At 51.1% G+C, this 25,209-nt stretch overlaps 3 protein-coding genes and 2 long non-coding RNA genes across 6 annotated transcripts in view; 4 read left to right on the forward strand and 1 right to left on the reverse strand.

Moving 5' to 3' along the window:
* Nucleotides 1-25,209, reverse strand: part of LOC132682444 (uncharacterized) — a 154,210-nt gene that overhangs the window by 38,551 nt on the left and 90,450 nt on the right. The gene's annotated exons all lie outside the window — the stretch shown is intronic.
* LOC144617074 (uncharacterized) lies at nucleotides 6,917-8,875 on the forward strand. Its single transcript, XR_013557092.1, has 3 exons — nucleotides 6,917-7,004; nucleotides 8,451-8,557; nucleotides 8,765-8,875. It is a non-coding gene; the product is annotated as an uncharacterized LOC144617074 (long non-coding RNA).
* SPATA24 (spermatogenesis associated 24) lies at nucleotides 9,068-14,271 on the forward strand. Of its 2 annotated transcripts, none has more exons than XM_060637852.2 (6): nucleotides 9,068-9,229; nucleotides 10,406-10,471; nucleotides 10,699-10,829; nucleotides 10,922-10,992; nucleotides 13,906-14,008; nucleotides 14,101-14,271. In XM_060637852.2, the coding sequence occupies exons 1-6, from the start codon at nucleotides 9,113-9,115 to the stop codon at nucleotides 14,243-14,245; spliced, it is 633 nt and encodes a 210-aa protein (XP_060493835.1). In that variant the 5' UTR covers nucleotides 9,068-9,112; the 3' UTR covers nucleotides 14,246-14,271. The 2 variants fall into 2 exon arrangements, with proteins under 2 accessions (XP_060493835.1, XP_060493836.1); XM_060637853.2 differs by having other exon boundaries at nucleotides 9,070-9,229; nucleotides 14,116-14,271.
* PROB1 (proline rich basic protein 1) lies at nucleotides 16,139-20,812 on the forward strand. Its single transcript, XM_060637812.2, has one exon. It carries the CDS (start codon nucleotides 16,237-16,239, stop codon nucleotides 19,300-19,302), a length of 3,066 nt encoding a protein of 1,021 aa, XP_060493795.1. The 5' UTR covers nucleotides 16,139-16,236; the 3' UTR covers nucleotides 19,303-20,812.
* Nucleotides 21,060-23,908, forward strand: MZB1 (marginal zone B and B1 cell specific protein). Its single transcript, XM_060637854.3, has 4 exons — nucleotides 21,060-21,675; nucleotides 22,802-22,926; nucleotides 23,296-23,406; nucleotides 23,504-23,908. Exons 1-4 carry the CDS (start codon nucleotides 21,472-21,474, stop codon nucleotides 23,658-23,660), a joined length of 597 nt encoding a protein of 198 aa, XP_060493837.1. The 5' UTR covers nucleotides 21,060-21,471; the 3' UTR covers nucleotides 23,661-23,908.

A 25,209-nucleotide genomic window follows, 5' to 3' on the forward strand; every position in this document is an offset into this window, starting at 1 on the left:
ATCCCTCTCCCCTCATGAAAGTCATCATGTCCCCTAGCATTCCGCCCTTGGAACATGGGCCCACCACGCTTGCATTTTCTAAGGGGAATGTGGAGAGATGTCAGCTATTACGGACAATAGTTTTCCCATTTGCCTATCTCTGTTCAAAGTTACTAGCATTAGCAAACTGCCTGATTTGAGTTTCTTTTACTTCCTTAACCCTTTCTCTTGTCGAGGGTCCAGAAAGTAAAAGCTATTGGGTGAAACAGTTCCATGGACAACTCAGCAGCAGAGAGCAGGGGTACGGAGATAAAGGTAAAAATGCAAGACTGAGTTTCCTCTTGCAGCATGACATTTGACCAGAGTCCCTCCACCCCAGAGAAGTCAGACCTAAGAATAGGCATTGCCAGCCAACCAGGATGGTTGCTCAAGCCTAGATCTAGAAGGGAAAGACCCGGTTTCTGTGGCTTTGGAGGTCTGGTATTGGTCCCAAGCAGTCACTGTGTTTAACCCAATGCTCTACATTTTGTTATATGAGATGCTTTTCCATGTAGTCAACATTTATTGAGTGCCTGGTGTGAAGCAGAGGCTCCCACATATAGTTTCTTACTTTAGCCTCCTCATAATGCTGTGAAGGAGACATGTTACCCTTCCCCCCCCCCCCCTTTTTTTTTTATGAAAGAGAACGTTGGCCCAGAGAGGATGAATGGTTGACCCAGTCATACAATTGGTAGTGGCAGAGCTAGGCTGATTATCAAGAAGGAAGTGTGAGATCATTCCCATTTGTCTGGTGATTCTAGTAGCCAGATTGTTAAGGCATAATCTTAGGATGCCCTGGTCCCCCCTGACACTGTAACCCTGTATCCTTTTTATGGCAGTCCTGCATTCATTCAGGACACTTCTTCCTTGGTCTTTAGAAGCAAGACCCTCTCTAAAATAATTCTGTATACAAAGCAGAATAGCCACTCAAAGGCAGGTAGCCACTCCCACTGATGACAAGGAAGAAGTAAGCTGTTTCCTTGGCCTTGTGGTTCCGGGCCCTCTTGTCCCTCTTGGGCCCTCTGGGCCCTCTTGGCCCTCCAAACCCCACTGGAACATGGGATCCCTTAGCCTGGCCAAGGTGAGCTGCCAGGATTGAACCGCCTAGATCATTATGAACCAGAACCTGGAAAATCAGTAGGTGACTGTACTCTGGACTCCAGGATGAAAGAAAAGTTCCCTTATTAAAACTGATTTCCAAAGTAGAGTTTCTCCTTTCAGATTCATAGCCATAATTTAGGCAGATGTGTCTAGTATGGTTCAACATGGACATTCCACAGGGTCAGGAGATGGGTCTAGAGGTGAAGAGTGGATCTTTGGTGGCTGGTAGGGGGCAACTGCTCAGCTGTGGGAGGGAGCAGTTCTAGAAACGCCAGATTTTTCTGCCCAACTAGATCTATCTTCCTGGTTTGGGGGACTTCCTTGATCCTTTCTGAGTAATTGAGGGGATTTATACTATACAATATGCCTGTGAGCCAAACAGGCCGATGGAAAGTTTTCCTATACACATAAAAATCAAAGCTCTTCTCTCCCCAACTCCAATCTCTGCTAGAAAATGGGCCATAATTAAATTGACTTGACATAGATTTCATGGCAGAGATGAATTATCTGTGATGATACTAAATAGAGGCAAAACTAACTCCATTAAATGTCAGGTCTCTTGTCTGTTTTTAAAGCACTGATGGTAGTGTTGTGTTTATTACCTAATAGACTACAACACTCAAATCTGGCTTTCCTCAGTAGAACGGTATTTGCCTTTGGCTGAAGAATAGTTTAATCTACTTCGTATGGTCCAAAATATGGCTAAACTATGACTTCCTGGGTTCTATTTTAGATGGGTTGTCCACATGGTGGTAAAATAAGCGTCTTCCTCTTGCCTCCATCTTCTGGAAGGTTTCCTGATCACATATAAACTCTTTAGGTAAGGCTTATTCTTGCTGTCTTGGCGTGCAGCTCTACATGTTTTTGTGAGCATTAATGCAGAATGGGGATGTGTGAGGTGGGGAAGTGGGGCAAAGCAGGGCTCGTGGCTTAAGCAGAAGGTGAAGCTCCCATTCATGAGAATGAAAGCGCTCTTCACGCTGCCTGATCAGCAGTGAGGAGGGGAGGGTGAAAACCCTTCTCACACAGAGGACACTGCAACTTCAAGGAATCCATGTCCCCAGATTAGCAACCCTGAGGTTCATCTGCTCATACCAGAAAACTTCTGAATTTCCTTGATCAGCTCCAGGCCTCACAACTTGGGACAAGTGACTGGTAAGAAAATGCCACTGCTATGCTTTGTGTTGGAAACTGTTAGAAATTATACTGAACTCCAAACCCCACTGGAACATGGGATCCCGCAGCCTGGCCAAGCCTTGCATTGTTCTCATTTTCATCCTCATGCTCAGGACTGACTTTGTGAGGAGGCATTGTTGGGATTCCGGAAGCTTTCTGTTACAACTGGCCACACCTGCAAGTTCATTGTCTCTGCATGCCCTGTTCCTCACAGAAGCTAGCTCTTAATTAGTATTTATTTTGGACTTATTTATGGTATAAGCTTAGTGCTCTAATATATTTATTTTGGGGAAGGGCCAAGTTACTCTACATCCTATGTTTGAGCCTGCATTGTTGATACCTCGTGCAGTGACCACCACGTAACTATATACCCATGTGTTCGATATTGACGACGTCACTTGCATCACACTCAGTATTGGGAATTAAAGATGTAAATGTTCTGTGACCAGAGCCAGGTTTGACAGAGGTGGAATCAGCTCCTGGTGGAATACGAATCTTGAGAACTCTGGTCACCTGATCCACTGCATCTAGATTGAGTGTATTTTAACGGAGAAAGAAATTAAACGATTTTATATAAAAAGAATGGCTCTATATTTTTCCTTTGTTCTTTTACCCTTGTGCATGGCATCCTTAGGCACCACAGAATGCTGGACTCCCTTGGAGCTAGTTAGGACTAGAGAAGGCTTAGTGTCTCTCCTCTGCTACAGTCTTCCCTCATCCATCAGTGGAATTATTGATGTTTAGAACAATAGATAACATTGGTGGCATCACCAATTCTGTATTTCTTGTCTATCAGATGCTAGCAGCTGCAGGATATTATAGCCTACATACAGAGCTAAACTACTTAGCCCCCAAATCAGGTGTTATCCCAGTTCCCTAATGGCCTTGTTCCCAACGACCCATATTTAGGAAAGTCTTGGTTTAAAAAATACAGTACAGGGGCTCCTGGGTGGCTCAGTCAGTTAAGCGTCCAACTTCGGCTCAGGTCATGATTTCACGTCTAGTGGGTTCGAGCCCTGCATTGGGCTCCGTGCTGACAGCTCAGAGCCTGGAGCCTGCTTCAGATTCTGTGTCTCCCTCTCTCTCTGCCCCTCCCCTGTTCAGACTCTGTCTCTCTCTCTCTCTCTCTCTCTCTCTCTCAAAAATAAATACTAAAAAAAAAAAATACAGTACATGGGGGTGCCTGTGTGGCTCAGTCAGAAGAGCATGTGACTTTTGATCTCAGGGTCATGCGTTCAAGCCCCACTTTGAGCGTAGAAATTACTAAACAAAAACACAAATTCAAAATATAGAGTACATGGTTCATAACAATATCTTTCATTTGAAGAAAGATAGAGATGAGATTCAATTCAGCAAAGATGGAGAACTTACTGTGTGTCCAGTGGGCTGAGCTTTGGGGATGGGGGTTGGGGAATAAGTGAGACCCAGCACCACAGCTCCAACTCCTGGAGCTCATATCTGAGGGCAAAGCTAACTTCAGACAAGTTAGCTCCCCAGTGGGATGAATGTCAAAGGGGAAATCAAGAAAACCTTCAGGTTCTTTAACAGGAATGTGATCCAGTTTGAGGCTTCAGTGAAATCAACTCTGAGGGAGAGAGACCTGAAATATAATCATCCTTCTTACAGAATGCAGTGATTTTTTTTAATGTTTATTTTTAAGAGAGAGAGAGAGTGGGGGAAGGGCAGAGAGAGAGGGACAGAGAATCCCAAGCACACTCCGCACTGTCAGCACAGAGCCTGATGCGGGGCTCGAACCCACAGATGTGAGATCATGACCTGAGCCTAAGTTGGACGCTTAACCGACTGAGCCACCCAGGCGTCCCTGCAGTGATTTCTTTTTTTAAGAGAAGACAGAAAAATACTCTGAGTGCTCCCATTTCCATGAATAACACCACCATTGATCCAGGTGTGAAAGTCAGAAAGCCAAGAAACCGTGTGGTAGACTTAATTTGAAGTCTCCCAAAGGACCATGCTTAATATTTGTGCCCTTGCATAGTCCCCTTTCTAATCTGGACTGGCCTTTGATCTTTAACCAAAAGAATGTGGCAAAACTAGCAGCTTCCATTTTTGCACTTAGGAGAAGTCAGCTGCCATGTAAGTCCAACCACCCTGAGACCACTAAGCTAACCACATGGAGAAACCAGGCAGAGGAGAGGAGAGGAGAACCAAACAAGTGAGCTGGCAGCAAGGACTAAGAACCCAGACAGAAGATCCAAGCTGCGCTGTTTGGGCCACCTTAGCTGATGGGCAGAACAGAAATAGCCTGTCCCACCAAGCCCTGTTCAAACCACCCAGTCATGAGCAAATGACAATATAGTTACTGTTTTAAGTCGTTACATTTTGGGGTAGTTTGTTTGCAGCAGTAGACAACCAAAACACCTTGGCTTCCTTTTGTCTTGTAACCCCTCCTTCGTTAAATCCTATCAGTTTGACCTCCAGAACATTCTAAATCCAACTACTCTCTTCATCTCCTCTGACACCATCTGACTCCCAAACTACCAGCCGCTTTTTCTGATAAAAACTGCAATAGCTTCTTAAGTAGTCTCTGTGCATCTACTCAGGGCCACTTCCAATCTGTACACCTTGCTGCAACCAGAGAGATCTTCCCAGAGCATAAATTATGTCATCCTCTCGCTTAAAATATTTCAGTAGCTTTCTTTTGCTCCAAGAATAAAAACCATCAAAGTTCTTTGTGGAGTCTAATGCTTAACAAGGTTCTACCAAGTTTCTGGCCACTGACCCTGCTTGCCCTGTACATCTATCTTTTTCTTTTCTGCCAAACTAGCCTTTTTTCTTTTTTTGAGGTTTTTATTTTTTTTTTTAATTTTATTTTTTGAGAGAGAAGAGAATGAGATCATGACCTGAGCTGCAATCAAGAATCAGACGCTAAACTGACTGAGCCACCCGGGTGCCCCCATACTAGCCTCTTAATTACTACACTCTGCCAATCCCTTTTGCCCCAGGGACCTTACATATACTATTCTCTCTTTCTGAAACCCTTTCCCACTCACCTGCCCCTGCCTGCTTTGTTAAGTGCCTCCTGGTTTATCTTAATAGGTTTCAGCTCAAAATCCCGATTCCACACAGAAGCCTTCCCTGACACTCCAGACGGGGCAAAATCTCCCTTTAAAATACTTTCCTTCCAGGGCACCTAGCTGGCTCATTTAAAAGAGCATATGACTTTTTTTTTGTAATGTTTATTTATTTTTGAGAGAAAGAGAGCACAAGCTGGGGAGGGGCAGAGAGAGAGGGAGACAGAGGATCCAAAGCGAGCTCTGTGCTGTCAGCAGAGTCACCCCTAGGTAGAGCATATGATTCTTATTAATAGCAGGTCGTCAGTTCAAGCCCCACGTCAGGCCTGGAGCCTACTTAAAAAAAAAAAAAAAAATACAGGGGCGCCTGGGTGGCTCAGTCAGTTAAGCGTCTGACTTCAGCTCAGGTTATGATCTTGTAGTTTGTGAGTTCAAGCCCCACAACAGGCTCTGCTGACAGCTCAGAGCCTGGAGCCTGCTTCAGATTCTGTCTGTCTCTCTCCCTGTCTTTGCCCCTCTGCAGCTTGTGCTGTCTCTCTCTTTCTCTTAAATATAAGTAAACATTAAAAAAAAATACCCATTCCTCTCAGCACCTGTCATAGCTATAATGTTATTTATTTGGATAATGACTTAATTTAGGATTTAAGTAAGTATTTATTTGATGATTGTCTCCCCCACTAGACTAAGTTTCATTCTGGGTTTATCTGAGCTGAACCTTAAAGAAATGACAAGTCATCTGCACATTGGCTGGAAGTGCAGCCCAAATTCTTTGAAACTACAGTGGGATGTGTCCCCTCTCCTTGAATCTGAACCCTGAGGCCTCCTGACAAATAGAAAATAGCAGAAATTACACTGTACTGTTTTTTAGGCCTAAGCCTTAAGGAAGTGGTCATCTTCCATTTCCTTTTTTTTTGTTGTTAGTTTTTTTTAACATTTATTTATTTTTGAGAGACAGAGAGCAAGCGGGGGAGGGGCAGAGAGAGAAGGAGACACAGAATCTGAAGCAGACTCCAGGCTCTAAGCAAGATGTCAGCACATAGCCCGAAGTGGGGCTCAAACCCACAAACTGTGAGATCATGACCTGAGCCGAAGGCGGACACTCAACCGAGTGAGCCACCCAGGTGCCCCGGCCATCTTCCATTTCCTATCACTTTGGATGCTTTCTCTTAAACCTAATCACCATGCTATGAGAAAGCCTAAATAGCCCATGGAGAGGGACAAGAAACTTGGTCCTCAGGCTCAAATGCGTTCCCTGCTGATAGCACTAAATTTGCCAGTTATATCAATGAGCCACCTTGGAAACAGAATTTCTAGCCTCTCCTTTCCCAGTCCCCCCACCAAAATCCCATCTGATACTACATCATGGAGCAGAGATGAACTTTCACTATTGAACCCCGCCTAAATGTAAGATTCCTGAGCAAAATGATTTTTTTTTTAAGCTGTAAATATTAGGTGGTTAGTTATACAGCAACAGAAAATGGGAACATCAACCAGAAGGATAACCCTGTGCAGAAAGGCAACACTTTCCGGGGCAGGATCACAGAGCTGTTTGTGATGTCCTGCCATCCTGAGTCTTACTGAGCCCTGGCCGGCCAGGAGCCTGGAGTGTTTGTTGACATACAGAGGGGGAGTCTGTGGCAGTCCTCAACCAGAGGACAATCCGTCATGTTCATGCTGGTATGCAGGGTGCAGACCTGGATCCAGGGTTCTCTCTTGCTCACAACCTTCCCTCCCCGGGGAATTGGCTGGTGGAGACTACTACACTCCAGAGTTTTGCCCTGAGGGGCAGCCTATTCCAGCTTCTGGAGGTGAATGTGAATGGCAAGGGTTATCAAATTAGCATTTCAGGGGTGCCTGGGTGGCTCTGTTGGTTAAGAGTCTGACTCTTGATTTCGGCTCAGGTCATGATCTCATGGTTTCGTGGGTTCAAGCCCTGCAGCAGGCTCTGCGCTGGGGATTCAGTCTTTTTCCCCCAACCACCGCCCCTCCCCTGCTCATGCTCTCTCTCTCCCCCAAAATAAATAAATAAACTTAAAAAAAAGAAGTAGCATCTCATTAAAGACTTGAAAGAGAAGAGACAGTTCAAGGGGGGAATCCAGGTATTCCTGCCCCAGAGGAATGTGCAGCTTTGTCCAGGGTGATTCAGATGAACACTCACATTCAATAGACAAAACTCCAAGAAGGTGCTGTGCTGAGGCACACAACCTACAAGACACCTTCTAGGCCCTTGCTGTCCAACACAGTAGCCACAAGCCACTATGGCTATTTAAATTAAAATGTTAACTAATCAAAACTTTTAATAATTTAAAACAATTCCTCAAGTCTCATGAGCCACATTTCAAGTGCTAAACAGCCAAATGTGGCTAGTGGCTGCAGTATTGGACAGTGCAGATATAGACTATATCCATAACCTACATTTTATTGGATGGTACTGCTCTAGGCCCTTTAAGATTGGTCAACAGAAAAGGCCTTGCTCTCAAGGATGTGAGAACAAAAACAAGAAACAAGGAAAGATAAAACAAGGGCTACCACTGGGAGACTCACAGGAATGGTCACATTTATCAGGCCACAAATTCCAACCCCAAAATATGTCCCTAAGGAGCTTTGGGGAGCAGCCTGAGTGGCCCACCTGAATTTTCAGCTTCCCTTCCTGGTCACTGATAACACTTTTTCCAAACTCCTTAATATAGTCATTTCCTGCCTGGGGGGTATCAAATTTCATAACTTTAGTATCCAATATGTTCAACAAAAATGTAACGCAGCATCATGGTTAAGAACATGGACTCTGAAATCAAACTTTCCGTGTTAAAACCCTGTTCCAGGGTTTCCTAGCTTGAGTGAACTTGGCAAGTTACTCATTCTCACAGAACCTGGTTAAGGGTGTTATAACCTACTTCCCAAGGTTATTGTGAAGATCACATGAAAAAGCTTAATGGTGCCACAGAATAGTGAATACTCAGTGAATATTCGCTCCGATTTTTCCTAAGCTTACTTAATCTTATTTGGGTTTTGAAGAAAGCCTTCAATGGGGATGTGATGATCCCCCTATATCCTCAATGGGTATGTGTGATCACTTTATCCTTGTCTACCTCCATTCTCCGTGTCTTTCATGCCCCTCTTCAGTTCTCCTGATCTCTCAGGGCCGTCCCCGGCACTTTGACATGGTGGCACCTGGCTCCAATGTGGCTACCAACAACCAGGTACCAGAGTATGAGGACTCTTCATCTTGGGTGAGGCCACTCTCCTTTTCTGGTCTGTGCTTCCCTTCATTGCTTGGGTTCAGATTACCTAAATACTAAATGTATTCGTACTTGTAAAAGAAATCACAGGAGCCTGGAGTCTCATACTCTGGGTGAAATCCAGAGATTAGGGTGGGAGAAAGAGAGCTGTTAACGTTAAAAATGCAGGAGTTGCCTTAGCTGGCTCTTGCTTCACAGGTCTTGCAGTTTAACAGGCCCTGGGATAAGGCTGAGGGCCTTGTCTGAGTGAGGGCTGTTCACCAAACCGTGCCCCGTCTGCTCCTCAGGTCTGCGTGACGAACACAAGATAAAACAGGTGTGCAAATAAAGTATAAACTTAAATCCCTAAAGGTTGTTAGAAGTTCCTCCACGGGGAGGCTGTGCTTTTAAGAGTGTGGCTCCTTTAAGAGGCGGGCTCCATCCCTACTAACAAAGAAAGTCCCCGCCCCCGGTTGCCAAGGTGCTCTATGGCGTCCCATTCTCATTGGTGAACGTCGGTGGGTGAGGCGCCCAGAGACATTTCCAACGAGCTGGCGGGGGGGAAAGATGGCGACGCCCCTCGGGTGGTCGCAGGGGGGGTCAGGATCAGTGTGTCTCGCTTTCGATCAACTGCGGGACGTGATCGAGTCTCAGGAGGAACTGATTCACCAGCTGAGGAATGTGGTATGCAGCCCGAAGAGCTGGGGGAGGGCCGGACCGGACACCTAAATGGCGGGGGCGGGGCCAGACCCTGTCCCGATGCCGATGGAGAGCTTAGAGCACATTGCCAATGGCGTCATCAGTAGGAGGCGGGGCCCGAGTATGTTCTGGCTGGTAGGGGTGGAGCCAAAAAGGGTCAAGGTCTTCATGATAATTTTCCAGGGAATTTAAACAAAATTAAGTTGCTTTCTACTCTCTGTCTGGTTGTGTAAGGCCTACTAGATATCTCCCCGTGTATTCACTGAGCCTCACTTTCCCCACTTCTAATTGGAGATGACTTCATTGGCTTCCCCGGGGTTCTCAGATGCAGGTATTGAAACTATAACGCGTTTTCCATTATGGACATCTCCTCCCCAGTGTCTAATGCAGCGCCATTTTGAGTGCAGTAAGCACAGGTTTGTCTCTTGCACATGTTAACTTAAGGGCCTGCGACCCTTTAATGCCCCTTTGCTTTTACCTTCTGAGTCAAATCCTAGTTCATGAGTTCAAAGCATTGGAGACACAGATTACCTGGACACCATGGTAAAGTCTTGGGCAGCTGAAGTTCATGGTTTTTCTGTTTTTATTTTCTATCTTGATAAGACAGCTGGGAGATATCTCCATCTCAGAAACAAAACTGACTTAACATTTATTTCTCACCCTGAGGGGTGCGTGCAGCTCTAGGCATTCAATTACCTGCAATTCCCTGAGGGTACCCAGCTCTTCTTTGCAGCTGGCCTTTGCATGTATGTTCTCACCATCTAGAACACTTTTCTGTTCCACCCCCTCTTCTTGCCCACCCCTGTTTACCAGTCAGAGCTCATGTCTGATGACCCCTTCTCCAGAAGCAGGTCTGACCCTTCCCCAGACCAGGGGCCTCCTCTGGGCACCACAGCCTTTTGTGCTTCTCCATCATAGTGCACACTGTGTTAGAAGTACTGGCCATGGGCTATCTCCTATATCAAACTGGTTGCTCCTTGAGGGCAGGACCTAGAGCTGAGCCTCTGTGAATCTTATGGAACCAAATTCTCCCTGTTCAGAGCCCAAGTCTCATCCTAGGTGCCCTGGGTATCATCCCATTGTCTAACCTTGGTCCTGGTCCCTAGAGAGTACCCCTTCAACACCAGCCCCAGGCCCTCCCTGAGCCAGGCTCTGTTGCAGATGGTTCTCCAGGATGAAAATTTTGTCAGTAAAGAAGAGTTCCAGGCAGTGGAAAAGAAGCTGGTGGTAAGTAAGGGCCTCTGTGGGCTCCTGATCTTCCCCCATTTCCTGGGATCCCTGTGGATGGGCACAGTTATTATTGGCCTCTGACAGCTTCCTGCCCTAGTAGTGAGGACAGAATCTTCCTGTACCCTGGCTTCTATATGCCTGTCTGAGAAATGGAGCTGTTAATGGAACCTAGGAGACCTAGGGTAGCTCAGGGGTAATGAGGTCACTGCTTTCTGTTCCTGCAGGAAGAGAAAGCTGCCCATGCCAAGACCAAGGTCCTCCTGGCCAAGGAAGAGGAGAAGTTGCAGTTTGCCCTCGGAGAGGTAGAGGTGCTATCTAAACAGCTGGAGAAAGAGAAGCTGGCTTTTGAAAAAGCGTGAGTGGGCCTTTCAAAGGGTTGTGAAGGGTTGGGGGTCCAGGCTGCCTGTCAGCCTTCCCACCCTCTCTTGTCTTATCTTCTCCACCCAGGCTCTCCAGTGTCAAGAGCAGAGCCCTGCAGGAATCCAGTAAGAAGGACCAGCTCATCACCAAGTGCAATGGTAGGCGGGAGGCCCGTGCTCCCCCCCACGCTTACATACATGGGCTCTTCCCTAACAGCGCAGTGCCTGTGTCAAGGGCAGGGTTTCACCCCAACTTCTGCCCCCGGCTGAGGATACCAGGAGGCCCAGGCGGGCCACACCATCGCAAAGGCCTTCAGGGACCAGGCAGGCCACGGAAATGAGGGAAGCAGTTGGTGTACAATATTCTTCATGGCCATAAAGGAATGGGCTCGCTCCCATTTTTCTTGAAACATACGACCTTTTAGTCCAACTTTTGTTTTCCCACTTTTGATGGGTATTAGAAATAGTGTACTTCACTCATACCTTTTACAAGAGGAACAGCAGGGCAAGCACAGTCCTATCTGGGAGCTGACTGCTTGGGACCCAGTAGGGAGGGGTAGGGACTGTGGTGACAGGAAGAGCGGTGCCCTCTCTCAAGGGCTTAGTGCCTCTGCTCTGGGGAGGAGGGGGGCAGTATTGTCAGATCCTTAAAAAAGAAACTGGAAGCCAGTTTTTCATGGAAACTTTTCTGACTTTTTAGTGTTGGCAACTGATTTAGAAATTTTAAAACTATTGTATAGGCTAAGTATAATATGCCCATAGGCCATTAGTTTTCATCTCTGCTCTGTGCAGATGTATGTGGCTCCTTGTTGGCTCACTTGGTGCCATGAGCTGTGGGGCACTTTCTGTCAGCCACCCAGTGTCTCTAGATCCCAGGAATGCCTTTCAGTTTCCCAGAACACTAAATTCCCCTTACCTGGTTTAAGGAACAGATCTGAATTCCACATGCAACATCTGCTTCATACATTGCAGCAGATTTTGAGTAGGCCAGAGACCAGAGCCCAATTCCAAAAGAGATTCAGAGTCCCTTCTGATGGATTGTCACCTGAAGTCTTGGGCACCCGTACCCACCAATCCAGCCCTCTCTCTCCCTTGGTGAGTACTCTTACTAATAAGATGCCAACAGGCCAATATCTTGATCTGACTAGGTAGGCTGACAGGCCTTGTGGCTGTTTGACCAAGGGCTCTCAGTAGGGCCTCCTGGGGCCCAGCAGGCAGTCACTGCCTCTGTACCCAAGGCCACCAGACCCCACTCCTTCCTGTCTCTCTGCCTGTCCCCATACTTCCCTAAAAGAAACCTAGAGTTCTTTTCTGGTGGTACTCGAGCATTTCCTAGAGATCAGCCAAAGCCACGGGGTTCTATATCTGCTTGTGGAAGGGGTGTGTGTGTGTGTGTGTGTGTGTGTGTGTGTGTGTGTGTGTGTGTATGCTATGGGGATGGAACTTGGCTACCCTCCCCCAGAATGTCCCAGACCCCTCCAGTGGGACACAAGCCCTCACCTGAGCAAATCTCATGACCCGAGCCTCCCCCTGGCCTGTTGGCCAGGTTGGGGAACCTCCCTTTTTGTGGTTTTAGTTTGTTTTTTATACTTACATAGTTTCTTATTTTTCTCAAAGGGATTTTCTAACCATTCTCTCTGTGGGTGCTATTTATTTTAAATTCATCTCTAATTTATTTTAAAAGATTCACATAAATTTCTGATGCCTTTTCCCAAAAGAACTTCACAATCAATCAATCTGCGTGACCTGGGGAAGAAGGTTCAATAGGCATGGTCCTATGACCGAGTGAGCTCATTTTCATTCTCTTCCTTCTCCTGTGTCTTTGTCTCCTCTTTTCTATGCTGTGCATTAACTTTTTACCAAATCTTCTCTTCTGAAACCTTAAATACTTCAGCATTTCTACATTTTTTAGACCTTGTGTTCTAGTTAATATTTGTCTAATCTTTAAACGTGGTGGGATTTTCTTCCTAGGAGGATCAGAATTTTCCAGGGCTCCCTAAGGGTCAGTTTATGTAAATGAAGCACCGCCTCCCCCCCCATCCCTACAACCTCTTTTGATTTTGATGCAAGACACAAAAATCATCCTTGCATCTAATGAGCACTTAATTTGGGGTAAGCTTTGTCACCACTGTCTCCTCTCACCTCACGCCCCTGTGCTGTCCCTGTCCCCATATTACAGATGAGAAAATGGGTCTAGAAGAGGAGGCAACTTGCCCAAAGTAGCAATACTGTCTCATCAATATTAACACTGCTAAAACATCACCCTCTGTTCTCTGATCAGTTCCTGAGTTTTAACTCTCTTTCAGGAGCTGCCTCCTTGAGGGTAGGGGCCCTGTCTTCTCTCCTTAAGCCCTAGCACAAGTCTGGGCATCCAGCTGGCCCTCAGTACGTCTGGTTGGATTGAGATGACTGAACTAAGTGATGTTTCTAAGTCCTAACTCCCCAGAGGATATCCTGGTCATTCATTCCACAAATAAATTTATTGTGCACCTTCTATGTGCCTGGTACGATTTTAGGCCTTAGGGTTAAAGCAGTAAATTTAAATAATATTTATCATTATGGATTTCATGGATGTAAATCCTAGCAGAGAAGAAAAGTGAGTAGAATATGTGGTATATTAGGTATAAGTGTTAAGAAGAAAAAGAAAGCAGGAAAAAGGGATAGGAACTATTGGGAGAGGTTGTACTTTAAACTAGGAAGTGTCTTGCCAAGGAGGTGATAGCTGTGAAGATCAGCAGGAGTTAGTGACAGGAGCCATTCATCCTCCTGCCTTTGGGCAGCACTGTCCACCACTCTGCAGAGGCCTTTTCCTGCCCTCATGTGAGTCACCTGGTCCAGAATAGAGTTGTAAAGTCACTGACACATTCAGCAGACATTGTGCCGCTCAGTCACCATCCTATCAAAACGCCATAATAAACTCATTCTTACCAAGATGTTAACAGCTACTTGTGGAGAACCCCTGGGTCAGGAGAGCCAAGTTCTAAAAAGACCCATAAGGGAATGAATGCCTTATCTCAGGAAGGAGCCCTTCGGATGGGAACCACGCCTTCTCCCTGCCTCTCTCCCCCACAGAAATTGAGTCTCACATTATAAAGCAAGAAGATATACTTAATGGCAAAGAGAATGAGATTAAGGAGTTGCAGCAAGTTATCAGCCAGCAGAAACAGATCTTCAGGTGAGGTGTCTGGGCTAGGCTGGGGGTTGTTGATGGAAGTAGGGAGCCAGCTCTCTGGTCCCTACCCTAGACTGTCCCCAGCCCATGCCCAGCCAGCTCCATTGCAGGAATCACATGTCTGACTACCGGATCCAGAAGCAACAGGAGAACTACATGGCCCAAGTGCTGGACCAGAAGCATAAGAAAGCCTCGGGGACGCGTCAGGCCCGGAGCCACCAGCATCCCAGGGAAAAATAAAATTGTCTTCACCTTCCTGTTCTGTAGCTGTAATGCTGGACCTCTGCCTTCTCTGCTGTGGGGGTCCCCATCCCTGTGGGTTTCTGCTTCTGCCACGTCAGGCCTCACGGGTGCCCTGACTCCCAGGGAAGAGGCAGAAGGCACTCTTTTTTTTTCTCCCTGCCTGCCTCCGGGGCCTTCATGACAGAAGGGAGAATCAAGTTACCAGGGACTGGGTGGGGGACAGGCCTTGGACCACTACTTTCCAGGCCACTCCTTGGCTCAGAAAAGGATGCTGCTCAAGTCTCCAGCCCCTGCCACTTCCCTCCCTCCCTTGGATAGTAGGGGGAGTGAAAGTGTGGGGGTATAGCGTAGGGGAGGACTACTTTGTTGTCTAATAGGCACTGTCCTTCCTACTCTTGGTATTTAATCCCTCCCTATGTAAACAGCTCTGGTTACCCCTGGTTACCTGTAAACACCCCACCCCACTCCCAGTGCCTTGGTAAATTTAACTCTCCCAACTTGGCTATAGAACAGGAAGGGCTCTGTGTGTGTGTGTGTGTGTGTGTGTGTGTGTGTGTGTGTGTGAAGTCCTGACCAGAGACATCAAAGATCATGGGTTCCAGGACCACGATGAATTTGGGAAATCAGTTTCCATCATATAATGTTATGTTATAACTGTGAATCACACTTGGACCTTCTTACACTTCCCCCAAACAGAAGCTCGAGTCTTCCCAAAGGGAAGGAAGGGAAAAGGACCATGCTATGTCTATTTTTAAGGTGGGGGAAGTCTGCGAAGGGTCTAGGACTCGCTAAAGTTGCATATGCAGGGCTAGATGATAGGCAGGCTTGATCCTTTCACAAGCCATCTCTGATGGCTAGGTGATCATGGAGACATACCCAGGCAGGAGACCCACTCGGAGGCTGAGTCAGATTTGTCAAGTCTAGCCTAACCTGGGTCAGTGTGAGGATGAGTACATTGGGGATCGGGGTGCTGATGTGTTTGCTCCAAGGCCACCCGGAGCCTGAATCATAGTAGGAACTCGAAGCCAGAAGTTTAAGGGTAAAGGGTGCCCATTGTCATTGTCCCAGGGCTATGACAGGTGGTGACTTCTGCCCAATCTGTTCCTGTCCCCAGGGTGAGTCCTGAGGTGGTGGGGGCTGGAGTGAGGGCCTTGCAAGTGCCTGGGAGAGCACAGAGCTCTTTCTGCCTCAGAGTCTTTATACAGGGGGCTACAGCTACCCCCAGAGGTTCCTAGGAGACCCCACATAGGCATCCAGGGCTTGTTCTAGGTGCCAAGGCAGAATGGGAATGCTAGAGCTATGCACTCCAGCCCCATCCAGGATGTTCCCACCAAAGGCAATGGGTCCAGCCAGGGACAGCACCTACCTGAGGCCCTGGCACAACTTTCTGGGTCGAGGGAGCTTACCAAGCAATGCTTTCTATCGGATCGTGGGCTGATGGGTCAAGGAAGGTGGTGGGTACACCCTTATGAACTCTAGCTAGTACAAGTGATAAGGCTGGGGAGAAGGGGTGCACTGAGGTGATGGGAAGACACTGGGGGCTAAGGAGAAGATGAAATTGCTCACAAGATCTGAGTTGCCTGGTCTCAAAGTGTGGTCCTGGCCCCCTGGCTCACATTCTAATCCATACCACCATGGTCCTTGTTAGGCAGACCCCTGCTCATCCTGTTTCCTAGCCTGTGGAGGAGTGGAGATGGGCCTAGCCCCTGGCTTCAAGTTGCACACCTGCCTTTCCCTCACCTTCATGTCAGCCAAAGCCTGGCGATGCACCCTAGGCTTCTGGCCCGCGCCAGGGGAGAAAGCTGGAAAAGTAGAGCCTAGGGCCCAAGTCTCTCCTGCTAGCGACGCCACCGCTTCGCGAGCGGACGCGACCGCTTTAAGGCGCGGTGACCCCACGACACCCGCGGGCGGGGCGGGGACAGTGCGGGCGCCCGCGGCACCGGCGGAGGCTAACGTGAGGGAGGTAGTGCGCGGCGTCCAGCCCCACCATGCTGACCGCGCTCGCACCGCCAGCCCTGCCTGGGCTCCCAGGGCGCCTGCCTGAGGTCCCCGTCCGGCGCCAGGACTCCTCCGGTTCGTCAGGTTCCTACCACACGGCTCCGGGTTCTCCAGAGCCCCCGGACGTTGGGCCGGACGCGGAGTGCCGAGCGAATTGGCCCGGGGTGGCCCCTGCGCTGGGGGCGGGCGCGCAGCCTCGCCTGTCCGTCAGCGCCCAGAATAGCCGCCAGCAGCTCGGGACCAGCTCGGGTTTCCCGCGAGGCCCGGGCTCCGGCCCGCGGCCACCCCAGCCCCAGCTGCGCATGCTGCCGTCGGGGGAGATGGAAGTCATCTTCGGCGCCGGGGCCCTGTTCAGCCGCTCCGACGCGGCGGATAGCGAGGTGCAACAGCTCACCGCTCGAGCTTTCCGCAGCCTCTCTCCGCCCGGGCCCGCGACTCCTGCTCCAGCAACACCGACGCCTCAGGCCCCGAACGGTGGCTCCCGCTGGGCCACTTACCTGGAGCTGCGGCCCCGCGGGCCAAGTCCTGGGACCCCGGCGCAGTTCGAGTGTGTGGAGGTGGCGCTGGAGGAACGTGCCGAGCCCGCCAGACCCCGGACTGTGCCCAAGCGTCAAATTGAGCTGCGCCCCCGACCCCGGAGCCCCCCGCGGGAGGCGGGCGCGCCGCGCCCCCGACTGCTTCTGCGCACTGGCTCCCTGGATGAGTCGCTGGGCCGCCTGCAGGAAGCCGCGGGTCTAGTGCAGACAGCACTGGCCAGAAAACTAAGCCCTGCGGCCCCTGCCCGGAGCAGCGCCACCTTCGGGCCCACGGGGCGGCTGGAGTGTGCGACCCGGGAAACTGCCCGCAGTACCCGAAAGGTCCTGGAGGAGGCCAGGTCTCGGCCACCCCGCGTGCATCATAGTTCAGCCCCCGCCAGGGCACCACGGCCGTGGCCTAGCCTCCGAGAGCGCGCGATTCGGCGTGACAAGCCCGCGCCGGGGACCGAGCCGCTGGGTCCGGTTAGTTCCAGCATCTTCCTGCAGTCAGGGGAGAAGATTCAGGAGGCGCACAGTCAGGAACTCAAGACTCGGTTCCCGCGAGAGACTCTGGATCGAACCATCCTGAGAGAACCGTCTCCGCCTTTTGAGTCTAGGGACCCCCGGGAGGTTCCGAGTAAGGCTGGAAAACCTAGGAGCTCGTCCCCACTGTGGCAGGCTCCAAATGGGACCGTACGGGGTCCTCACTGCCCGTCCCCCCAGAATCTGCCTCCGTGGAATCGAGCTATTCAGAGAGTAAGTAGCCCGTCGTTTCCCGAGGCATCCTCTGCCTGGGGAAATCAGGATCCTGCTATCGAGGAAACTGTCAGCAGAAGAAGCCCTTCCCCACCGATCCGTTCTCAGTGGAATCAGGGTGTTGCCAGAACAAGAAGCCCATCCCCCGAAGCCCCTTCCCTGTGGGAGGTTCCGAAACCTGCAGTTGGGAATACCGCAGGAGGCAATAGGAGCCCGTCCCCGCCGGCCTTGTCCTCACTGGAGCCTCCAGATCGTACTAATGGGACGTGGAACCCATCTCCCCAAGAGACGTGGGATCCCACACTGCAGGGCTCATCGATAGTACCTACATCGGAAGCTCTAAATGGGATAGGGCAGGAGGAGCTGGCGCTGCCTAGACCGTCCGCCCCCAGGACCCCCGAGCTCACAGACGCGCAGAGTCGGTCCACGCGGGAGATGCGGAATCTTGCCTTCCGAGGCAGTCAGCCGTCGCCAGAAGTGGCTGCACCCGAGCTGCCCCTCAGTCGCCTCGTGGGCACCTTGGATGCCGATGTGCACCGGGAAGTCTCGGGCCCTGGAGAAGCAGCCTCGGGACGACCGCGCGTGGCCATTCCACGGCCCCGCGACGTGCGCAAGATGGTGAAGACCACGTACGCGCCAAGCTTTCCTCCGGGAACACCAGGTTCGGGGCTGCCTGCGCCTCCCGCGGAACCCCGCGGAGAGGAGGGCGGCTCATCCAAGACACAAGAGTTCCAGGCGTTGGAGTCCCCAGCCCCAGCTCACTACACTTCTGTTTATCTGAAGGACTTTCTGCCAGTCGTGACGCACCCCTACGAGCCCCCAGAGCCGTCCCCCGACACAGTCCCCCGGGATGCTTCACAGCCCAACGGGGTCCTGAGGCGGAGAGCAGAGAACAGCACCGCAAAACCCTTCGCGCGCACTGAGATCCGCCTGCCTGGTGCACTGGCCTTGGGCCGCCGGCGGGAGGGACCTGGGGGAATCCTGGTGCGCGGTTCTGGCGTAGAGAACCGGGATGCGGAGGTCCAGCGCCTGGTCCCTGACGGCCAGGGGCGGACCAGCCCTCTAGGAGGCGCTCGCACCTCACCCCAGCAGTCGCCCATAGGGCCAGCTGGGCCCCAACCATCCAGACCACCCTGTCCCAGCTCCCCTCAGGCGAACCCTAGCTTGAGCCCTGGGATAGCACCCAAATTGGAGACGCCTCGTGTGGCTCCAGAGACCGCGACTTCTGTCCAGTCGTCTCTCCCGCGGGAGCCCCAGGCGTCGGCAGGCAGAACGGCCCCGCCCCAGCCCCGCGCCGCGTCAGCGCCACCGATGGACCGGTCCCCAGAAGGCCCTTTCCAGGGGGCGCGGAAGCCACCTGGGACCGCGTATCCGGGGAAGGTCCTGGTGGACCCCGAGAGCGGCCGATACTACTTTGTGGAGGCGCCGCGACAGCCTCGGCTACGGCTGCTCTTCGACCCAGAGAGCGGGCAATATGTAGAGGTGCTGCTGCCGCCATCGCCCCCAGGGCCACCCCGCCGCGTCTACACCCCGCTGGCCCTGGGCTCCAGCCTCTACCCGCCCACCTATGGGCCTATCCCCAGCCTGTCGATGCCGCCATCCCCGGGCCCGCCGGCCTTCAGCGGCCCCCCACTACCTTGGGCCTCTGAGGCGGGGCACCTGGACGGGATGTATTATCTGCCAGTGAGTGGAACCCCCAGCCCCGCACCCCCTCTGCTCCTCTGTGCTCCACCCAACAGCTCAGGTTCAGCCCAGCCCGGCAAAGGGTCCTTGTTCCCAGTGTGAGGTCTGATCCCCCATGGTGTTGGGGCCTGTTGGTAGCCCTGGAGGTTCTGGCATCCAGTCCCCTGCCCTTCTTTCCTTCTATCACCTCTTTCTTTTACTCATCGCATCCAATCTTCAGACCGGAAGTTACCTTCAGAGAATGTATCTGAAACTTTGGGACTGATGGAGCTGGAATTCAGAAAGTGGCTGCCTACTTCCTCCCCCAACAAAATTGTATACTCCTTTCCCAAGCATTCCCAGAGTGTAGTGTGTTTGTGTGTGTGTAAAAGTGAGGGGTCTCAAGAGTTGTCCCCAGGAGCCAATTTGAGGGGCTGTTGGGGTTTGCTAGGGGCAACAAGAAATAGGAGCAGCAGAGGTCTGGGCTGCTCCCAGAGGTAGTGAGCTGTCTGTCCCTCCCTGAATGGTGGACCCAGCTGAGATGGAGCAGGCTAGTGAGCACTGGTGGGATGGAAGGAGAAGGACTCTGGCTAGCAACTTTGTTATTCTTTGGAAGAGGGTGTGAGCCTTGGCCTGGGAGGCTGTGTGGGAAAGTGGCCAGTGCAGCCCCTAGGCCAGGCAGGGTCTGAGAAGGAGAGCTGTTGAGACAGCAGGTGGAGGCAGAGCAGGGAAGTAATATGGAAGTGGTTATGGTTATGGACAGTCAGCCTGGGGATGGGGTTGGGTGGGGAGGCAGCTGTAGTCTGCAACTGGGAGCCCCAACTCTCATCCTCCCCTTAACCTCAGCATCTGACTTGGCTTCTCTAAGCCCTCAGAGCTGAGCTGGCTCATCCTAGGGCCAGGAGTGGGGGGCTTAAGCCATCCCCACCCAGAGTGGAAAGCAGATGAAGTGAATCATCAGGAAGGACTTACAAGCAGAACCTCTTGACCATTCTGGGTTCTGGGTGTAATGGAGGATGAGTTAAGGCTGGCAGTAAAAGGGATGCCCCTGGGGTCGGGATGAGGGCGGGGACAGAGACATGGAGCCTCAACTGGTTCAACTGCCTCAGTAACAGTTGTGGCAACCATGCCCAGAGAGGGGGTGGCTCTGCAGGCTGGGCACAGCAAGGAAGGGCCTGTGTTCTAATTGCCCTGAGATTATAGGAGCCTCTGAGGAGGCCTGAGAGAGATGAATGGGGTAGGAGATGCTCTACATGGGGGTCTGTGTGGAGTTCTGAGCTTGAATTGGCAGAAGCTTGTTGAACTGATAAGTGATGATGTGATGAGTTTGTGGAAGAAGAGTTCCCATTAGAAGCAGTTGTTGGGGACAGAGATGGATGCCTTACTTAGGTTCCAGGCCTCTGGGGGGTCTGGGTCCCTTGAAGTCTATCTGTCTGCCTCTCTGCCTTGGACTGGAAGCTGACCAGGAGAACTATGAGTCAGAATAACCTGAACATCTTCTTATGGCCACAGATGCTGGTTCTGATGACATGAAGGGCCCTGGGCTGCTCCTGGTCCCCTCACCTCAACCTGGTGTGCAATAAATCACTTTTGATTACCCAATGAGCTATGATGGTCGGAATGACTGGTGTAACTTGTCTGATTTCTGATTTCTGATTTCCTATCACAACCCCTAACACCCCCCATAATGCTCTTCCATGCCTTGGTATGGCCCTCAGGCTCAGGGAAGGAGCCCATGTGTGTCTTTCATGTGCCGTGGCATCCTTGCCTCAGCAAACTTGCCTCCCAGGGAGGGAGCCCTAGGCTGGCAGCCATGCCTGTGACCTAATTCCTCCTGGTGGCTGAGTGGCCAGTGGCTTTGGGGTCAATCAGGTTTGGATTCCAGTTTCAGTATGGCCCTTGTAGCTGTATGGTCTTGGATTTGTCACTTCTCTCTGAGCCTTCATGTGCTCATAAAAATGACACTAACCAAGTACCTCTTCCCCCAAGGTACTCAGGACAGTGCCCACTGAGTTGCCAGATCCCAGGACATGGGAGGTATCAGCTCCCATGTGTTCTTGCCCATGCTCAGCCCCCCTCCTTACATCATTGTTCCCTATCTGTGAAATGGAGTTGAGTTGGCTGAAGCAAGGATCCCACTAGAGGAGGTGCACACGTGGCATCTTCAGGGCCCTGGGGGAAGGGAGAGAGTGGGAGGGGTGAGGTGTTGGTTCCCCATTGGTTGGGTCAGGAGTTCCGGGGCGGCCCCCACTGCACACATACACATGCACACCTGCACCCCAACCACAGCCCATGCTCACTGAGCCAGCTCCACAGACCATGAGGCTGTCACTGACACTGACACTGCTGCTGCTGGGAGCCTGGGGCATCCCAGGGGGCCTTGGAGACAGGGCTCCACTCACAGCCACTGCCCCGCAGCTGGACGATGAGGAGAAGTACTCAGCTCATATGCCTGCTCACCTGCGCTGTGATGCCTGCAGGGCGGTGGCCTACCAGGTGAGTACCTCCCCCCAGCAGTTCCCCTGACCCTATCCAGGCCCCTCTTGAAGACAGTCCCCTCCTTCTACCTCAGATTCTACTATTGGCTTTTGATTTCTTTTTCTTTTTTTTTTTTAAATATTTATTTATATATGTGAGATCATGACCTGAGCCGAAATAAAAAGTGGGACGCTTAACTGACTGAACCACCCAGGCGCCCCTGGCCTTTGATTTCTAAACTCTCAATCCCAGGGTATCGAGTTAGATTCAGCCTTCCATGATATTTCCACCTTCACCTCACCTAAACCTCCATGCCTCAGTTTACCCATCTCTCTGCCCAACAGCAAGCAGATTATCTGGGACACCCATTCCACAATATCTTGAGACCCTAGGTAGTCACGAGCTTGTCCTCTTGGACTCTTTCTTTTCCAGGCTTATCCTCGGGTTGGGGCTCCTTCCCAAAATATGACCAGGGAGCACTGGTGTATATGTGCATGTGTGCATGTGGGTTGAGTACATGAATATATGAGTATGTGTGTATCTCGCGTTCATGCACAAGCCTGTCAAGCATGCCTGAATATCTCTATGGGGGGAGGGGAGCCTATGAGCACACGTGTCATTGAAGACTGGGCTCTGTTTTTTTTTGTTTTTTTTTTTTCTTTCTTCTTTCCTTCTTGTGGTTTAAGAAGAAGAATGGCTCTGTCAGCTAAGCATCGACTTTTGGTTTCAGTTCAGGTCATGATCTTGCATTTTCTGGGCTTGAGCCCCATGTCGGGCTCTGCACTGACAGTGCAGGAGTCTGCTTGGGATTCTTTCTCTCTCTTAAAAATAAATAAACTTAAAAAAATAAAATAAAATATCATGTGCTGATGGGCAGGTGTGCCCTGGGGAAGGAGGCCCAGTGCTCAGGCCTAACTTTCCACTTCAGAGTTTCCCACCCACCCCATTCCAGGGAAGTGGATCCTATCTCAGCAGACCCAGTCTCAGCTTTCCGAGCCTGTGGGAGGGCCATGAAGCCTGTTCACAGGAGTTTCCTGCTCAAAAGGCTTACCTCACTTTCTCCCGGAGACCCAGGCTCCTGTCTGCCCCTCTCTCACCATTGAGCAGTCCAAAAGTCCTGGCTCTCAGCCCCTCCTTGTTCTAGATGTGGCAACATTTGGCAAAGGCAGAGGCCAAGCTTCACACCCGGGACTCAGGAGGGCAGCAGGAGCTGAGTGAATCAGTATACACAGACATCCTGGACCAGAGCTGCTCCCAGACCTGGCAGGGGTGAGTCAAAAGTCTGGTCCCTACCACCCTCCCCCAGGGGAAGGGATGATGGGTAGAGGTTCTCATTCTCCCACTCACGCCAGACACACAATCCACTAGGGCTCTGGTCTAAGGTAGGGGGCTGGCTGTGAGGCAGTCTGAGCTCTGGAGCTAGGAGCAAGTAGAATGGTAGGTGGCCAGGATATATGGTTGCTGTGTGACCTTGGGCCAGGGGCTTTCCCTCTCTGGTCCTCAGTTTTCCATCAGGGAAGATCAGAATCTGGGCTCTGGCTTCAGCAAATGCCCAGTGTGCTCAGCTTCATGTGGGGATGGATCCCTTGCTGGCAGGGCTCCCACTAATGCTGTATCTCTCCTCCCCACTGCTTCCAGCTACGGGGTCCGAGAAGTGAACCAGGTGAAACGTCTCACGGGCCCAGGACTCAGCAAGGGGCCAGAGCCAAACATCAGCGTGATGATCACAGGGGGCCCCTGGCCCACCAGGTGATGGCAGGAATGGGGGGTGGAATGGAGACTTTGGAGCCTTGATCAGCCCCCTGTGGGGCAGGCAAAGTCTGAGGCTCTTGCTGGGCTCCCGTAGGCTCTCCATGACATGTTTGCACTACCTGGGGGAGTTTGGAGAAGACCAGATCTACGAAGCCCACCAACAAGGCCGAGAGGCTCTGGAGGCGTTGCTGTGTGGAGGCCCCCAGGGGGCCTGCTCAGAGGAGGCACCTGTCACGAAGACAGAGCTCTAGTCCAACTGCTCCTTCCCCTTCCTGGTCAGCCCCTGAAGGGAGCTGGGCTTCCTCTGGATCTGTCCTACTCCTTTGTGCAGGCTGCCTGGAGGGCAGGGAGGCCATGCTTTTCTGTGCTGCCATGGCCACCACCCCCCTCCTCAGGCTTTAGAACACTGGGGCGTGGTGTGTGTGAGGCGAGGCCTTCCCTTCTGGACTCAAATAAAACCCAGTGACCTCCATTTCTTGATTTCTTCCCTCTGCAAAAGGTGCTCATGGGGCTGGAAAGTCAGACTTTGGTATTTCTGCTGAGGTTGTACCTAGAGAGGGCCAAATACACTTCCATACAGTTTTCCAGAGGTAGGTGAAACCTGTCATGGCTAGAAATGTGAGCAAGCTATCAAAGGCATATGGAATCAGTTATATGAATGATAAAACCCAGATCCATCATGAGAGAAAAGGAAAACTCCATGAGCAGACTACCTGTGGACACGCCTACTTAGCACTCTGCTATCTGTGCCCCTCCCTGAACACTGGTCTAACTGGGTCTATGCCCAGCAGCTGTTCAGTTTCCGGACTCTACCTCTGACCCTAGCTGGCATGATTGAGCCCTAGGTGTCTGCCTGGGACTGGGGAGGGAAGGGTTCCTGGAACGTGCTGGATTCAGTATCTTGATTCTAAGTCCTGCTCTCCCCAGAAATTCTTCTGGCCTGAGACCTTTCCTTAGCAATGGAGGAAATGGTTCCACCTGGGCCCCACCTAAGTCTGGGAACCTGTGGACAGGCAGTGCTATACCTTGTAGTTTCTTTTGTGGGTGTCTCTCTGATCTGCTGAAGCCCTGGGAGGTGGACAGAACAGACACTCTAATCCCCAGTTGACAGACACCGAAACCAAGGCTTAGAAAATAAAGGAGGCTCAAACCAAGTCCGAGTTTGAGTAGTGACAGGGCTGGGAGGGGATTCAGATTTGGGGAATTCGGGGGGAAGTCATTGCTGGAGGAATAGGGGTGCCCCAGGCAGGACCTGACCCCTCCAGATTTTATGAGCTATACTGCAGCCTGGTCCCCTACATTCCATTACCTGGTCCCTATCTGCCTGAGGCCCCTCCTCCCTGGCCTTCACCCCAGGAGAGAACCCCTAGTCACCAGGAAGAGAGCCAGGGCCCAAGGAACCAGCTGAGCTGCCAGTGTATTGGGTGTGGAGATGGGATCCTATGACATGGATCTGTGTGGCCCTGTGATAACATGGAGTGATTTATTTATTTTTTTAAGTTTTTTTTTTTTCTACTGTTTATTTATTCTTGAGACAGAGACAGAGTGCAAACAGGGGAGGGGCAGAGAGAGAGGGAGACACAGAATCTGAAACAGGCTCCAGGCTCTGAGCTGTCAGCACAGAGCCCGACGAGGGGCTAGAAACCACTGACTGTGAGATCATGACCTGAGCCGACGCTCAACTGACTGAGCCACCCAGGCGCCCCTACATGGAGTGATTTAGATACACTGCAGCACAGTCTGAGTGCAGTGGATCCATTTGTTTGTGTATCTGAAACCATGTACAACATATCTGCCTTG

The sequence above is a fragment of the Panthera onca genome, chromosome A1 (genome assembly GCF_046562875.1).
Source record: "Panthera onca isolate mPanOnc1 chromosome A1, mPanOnc1 haplotype 2, whole genome shotgun sequence".
Lineage (NCBI taxonomy): Eukaryota > Metazoa > Chordata > Mammalia > Carnivora > Felidae > Panthera > Panthera onca.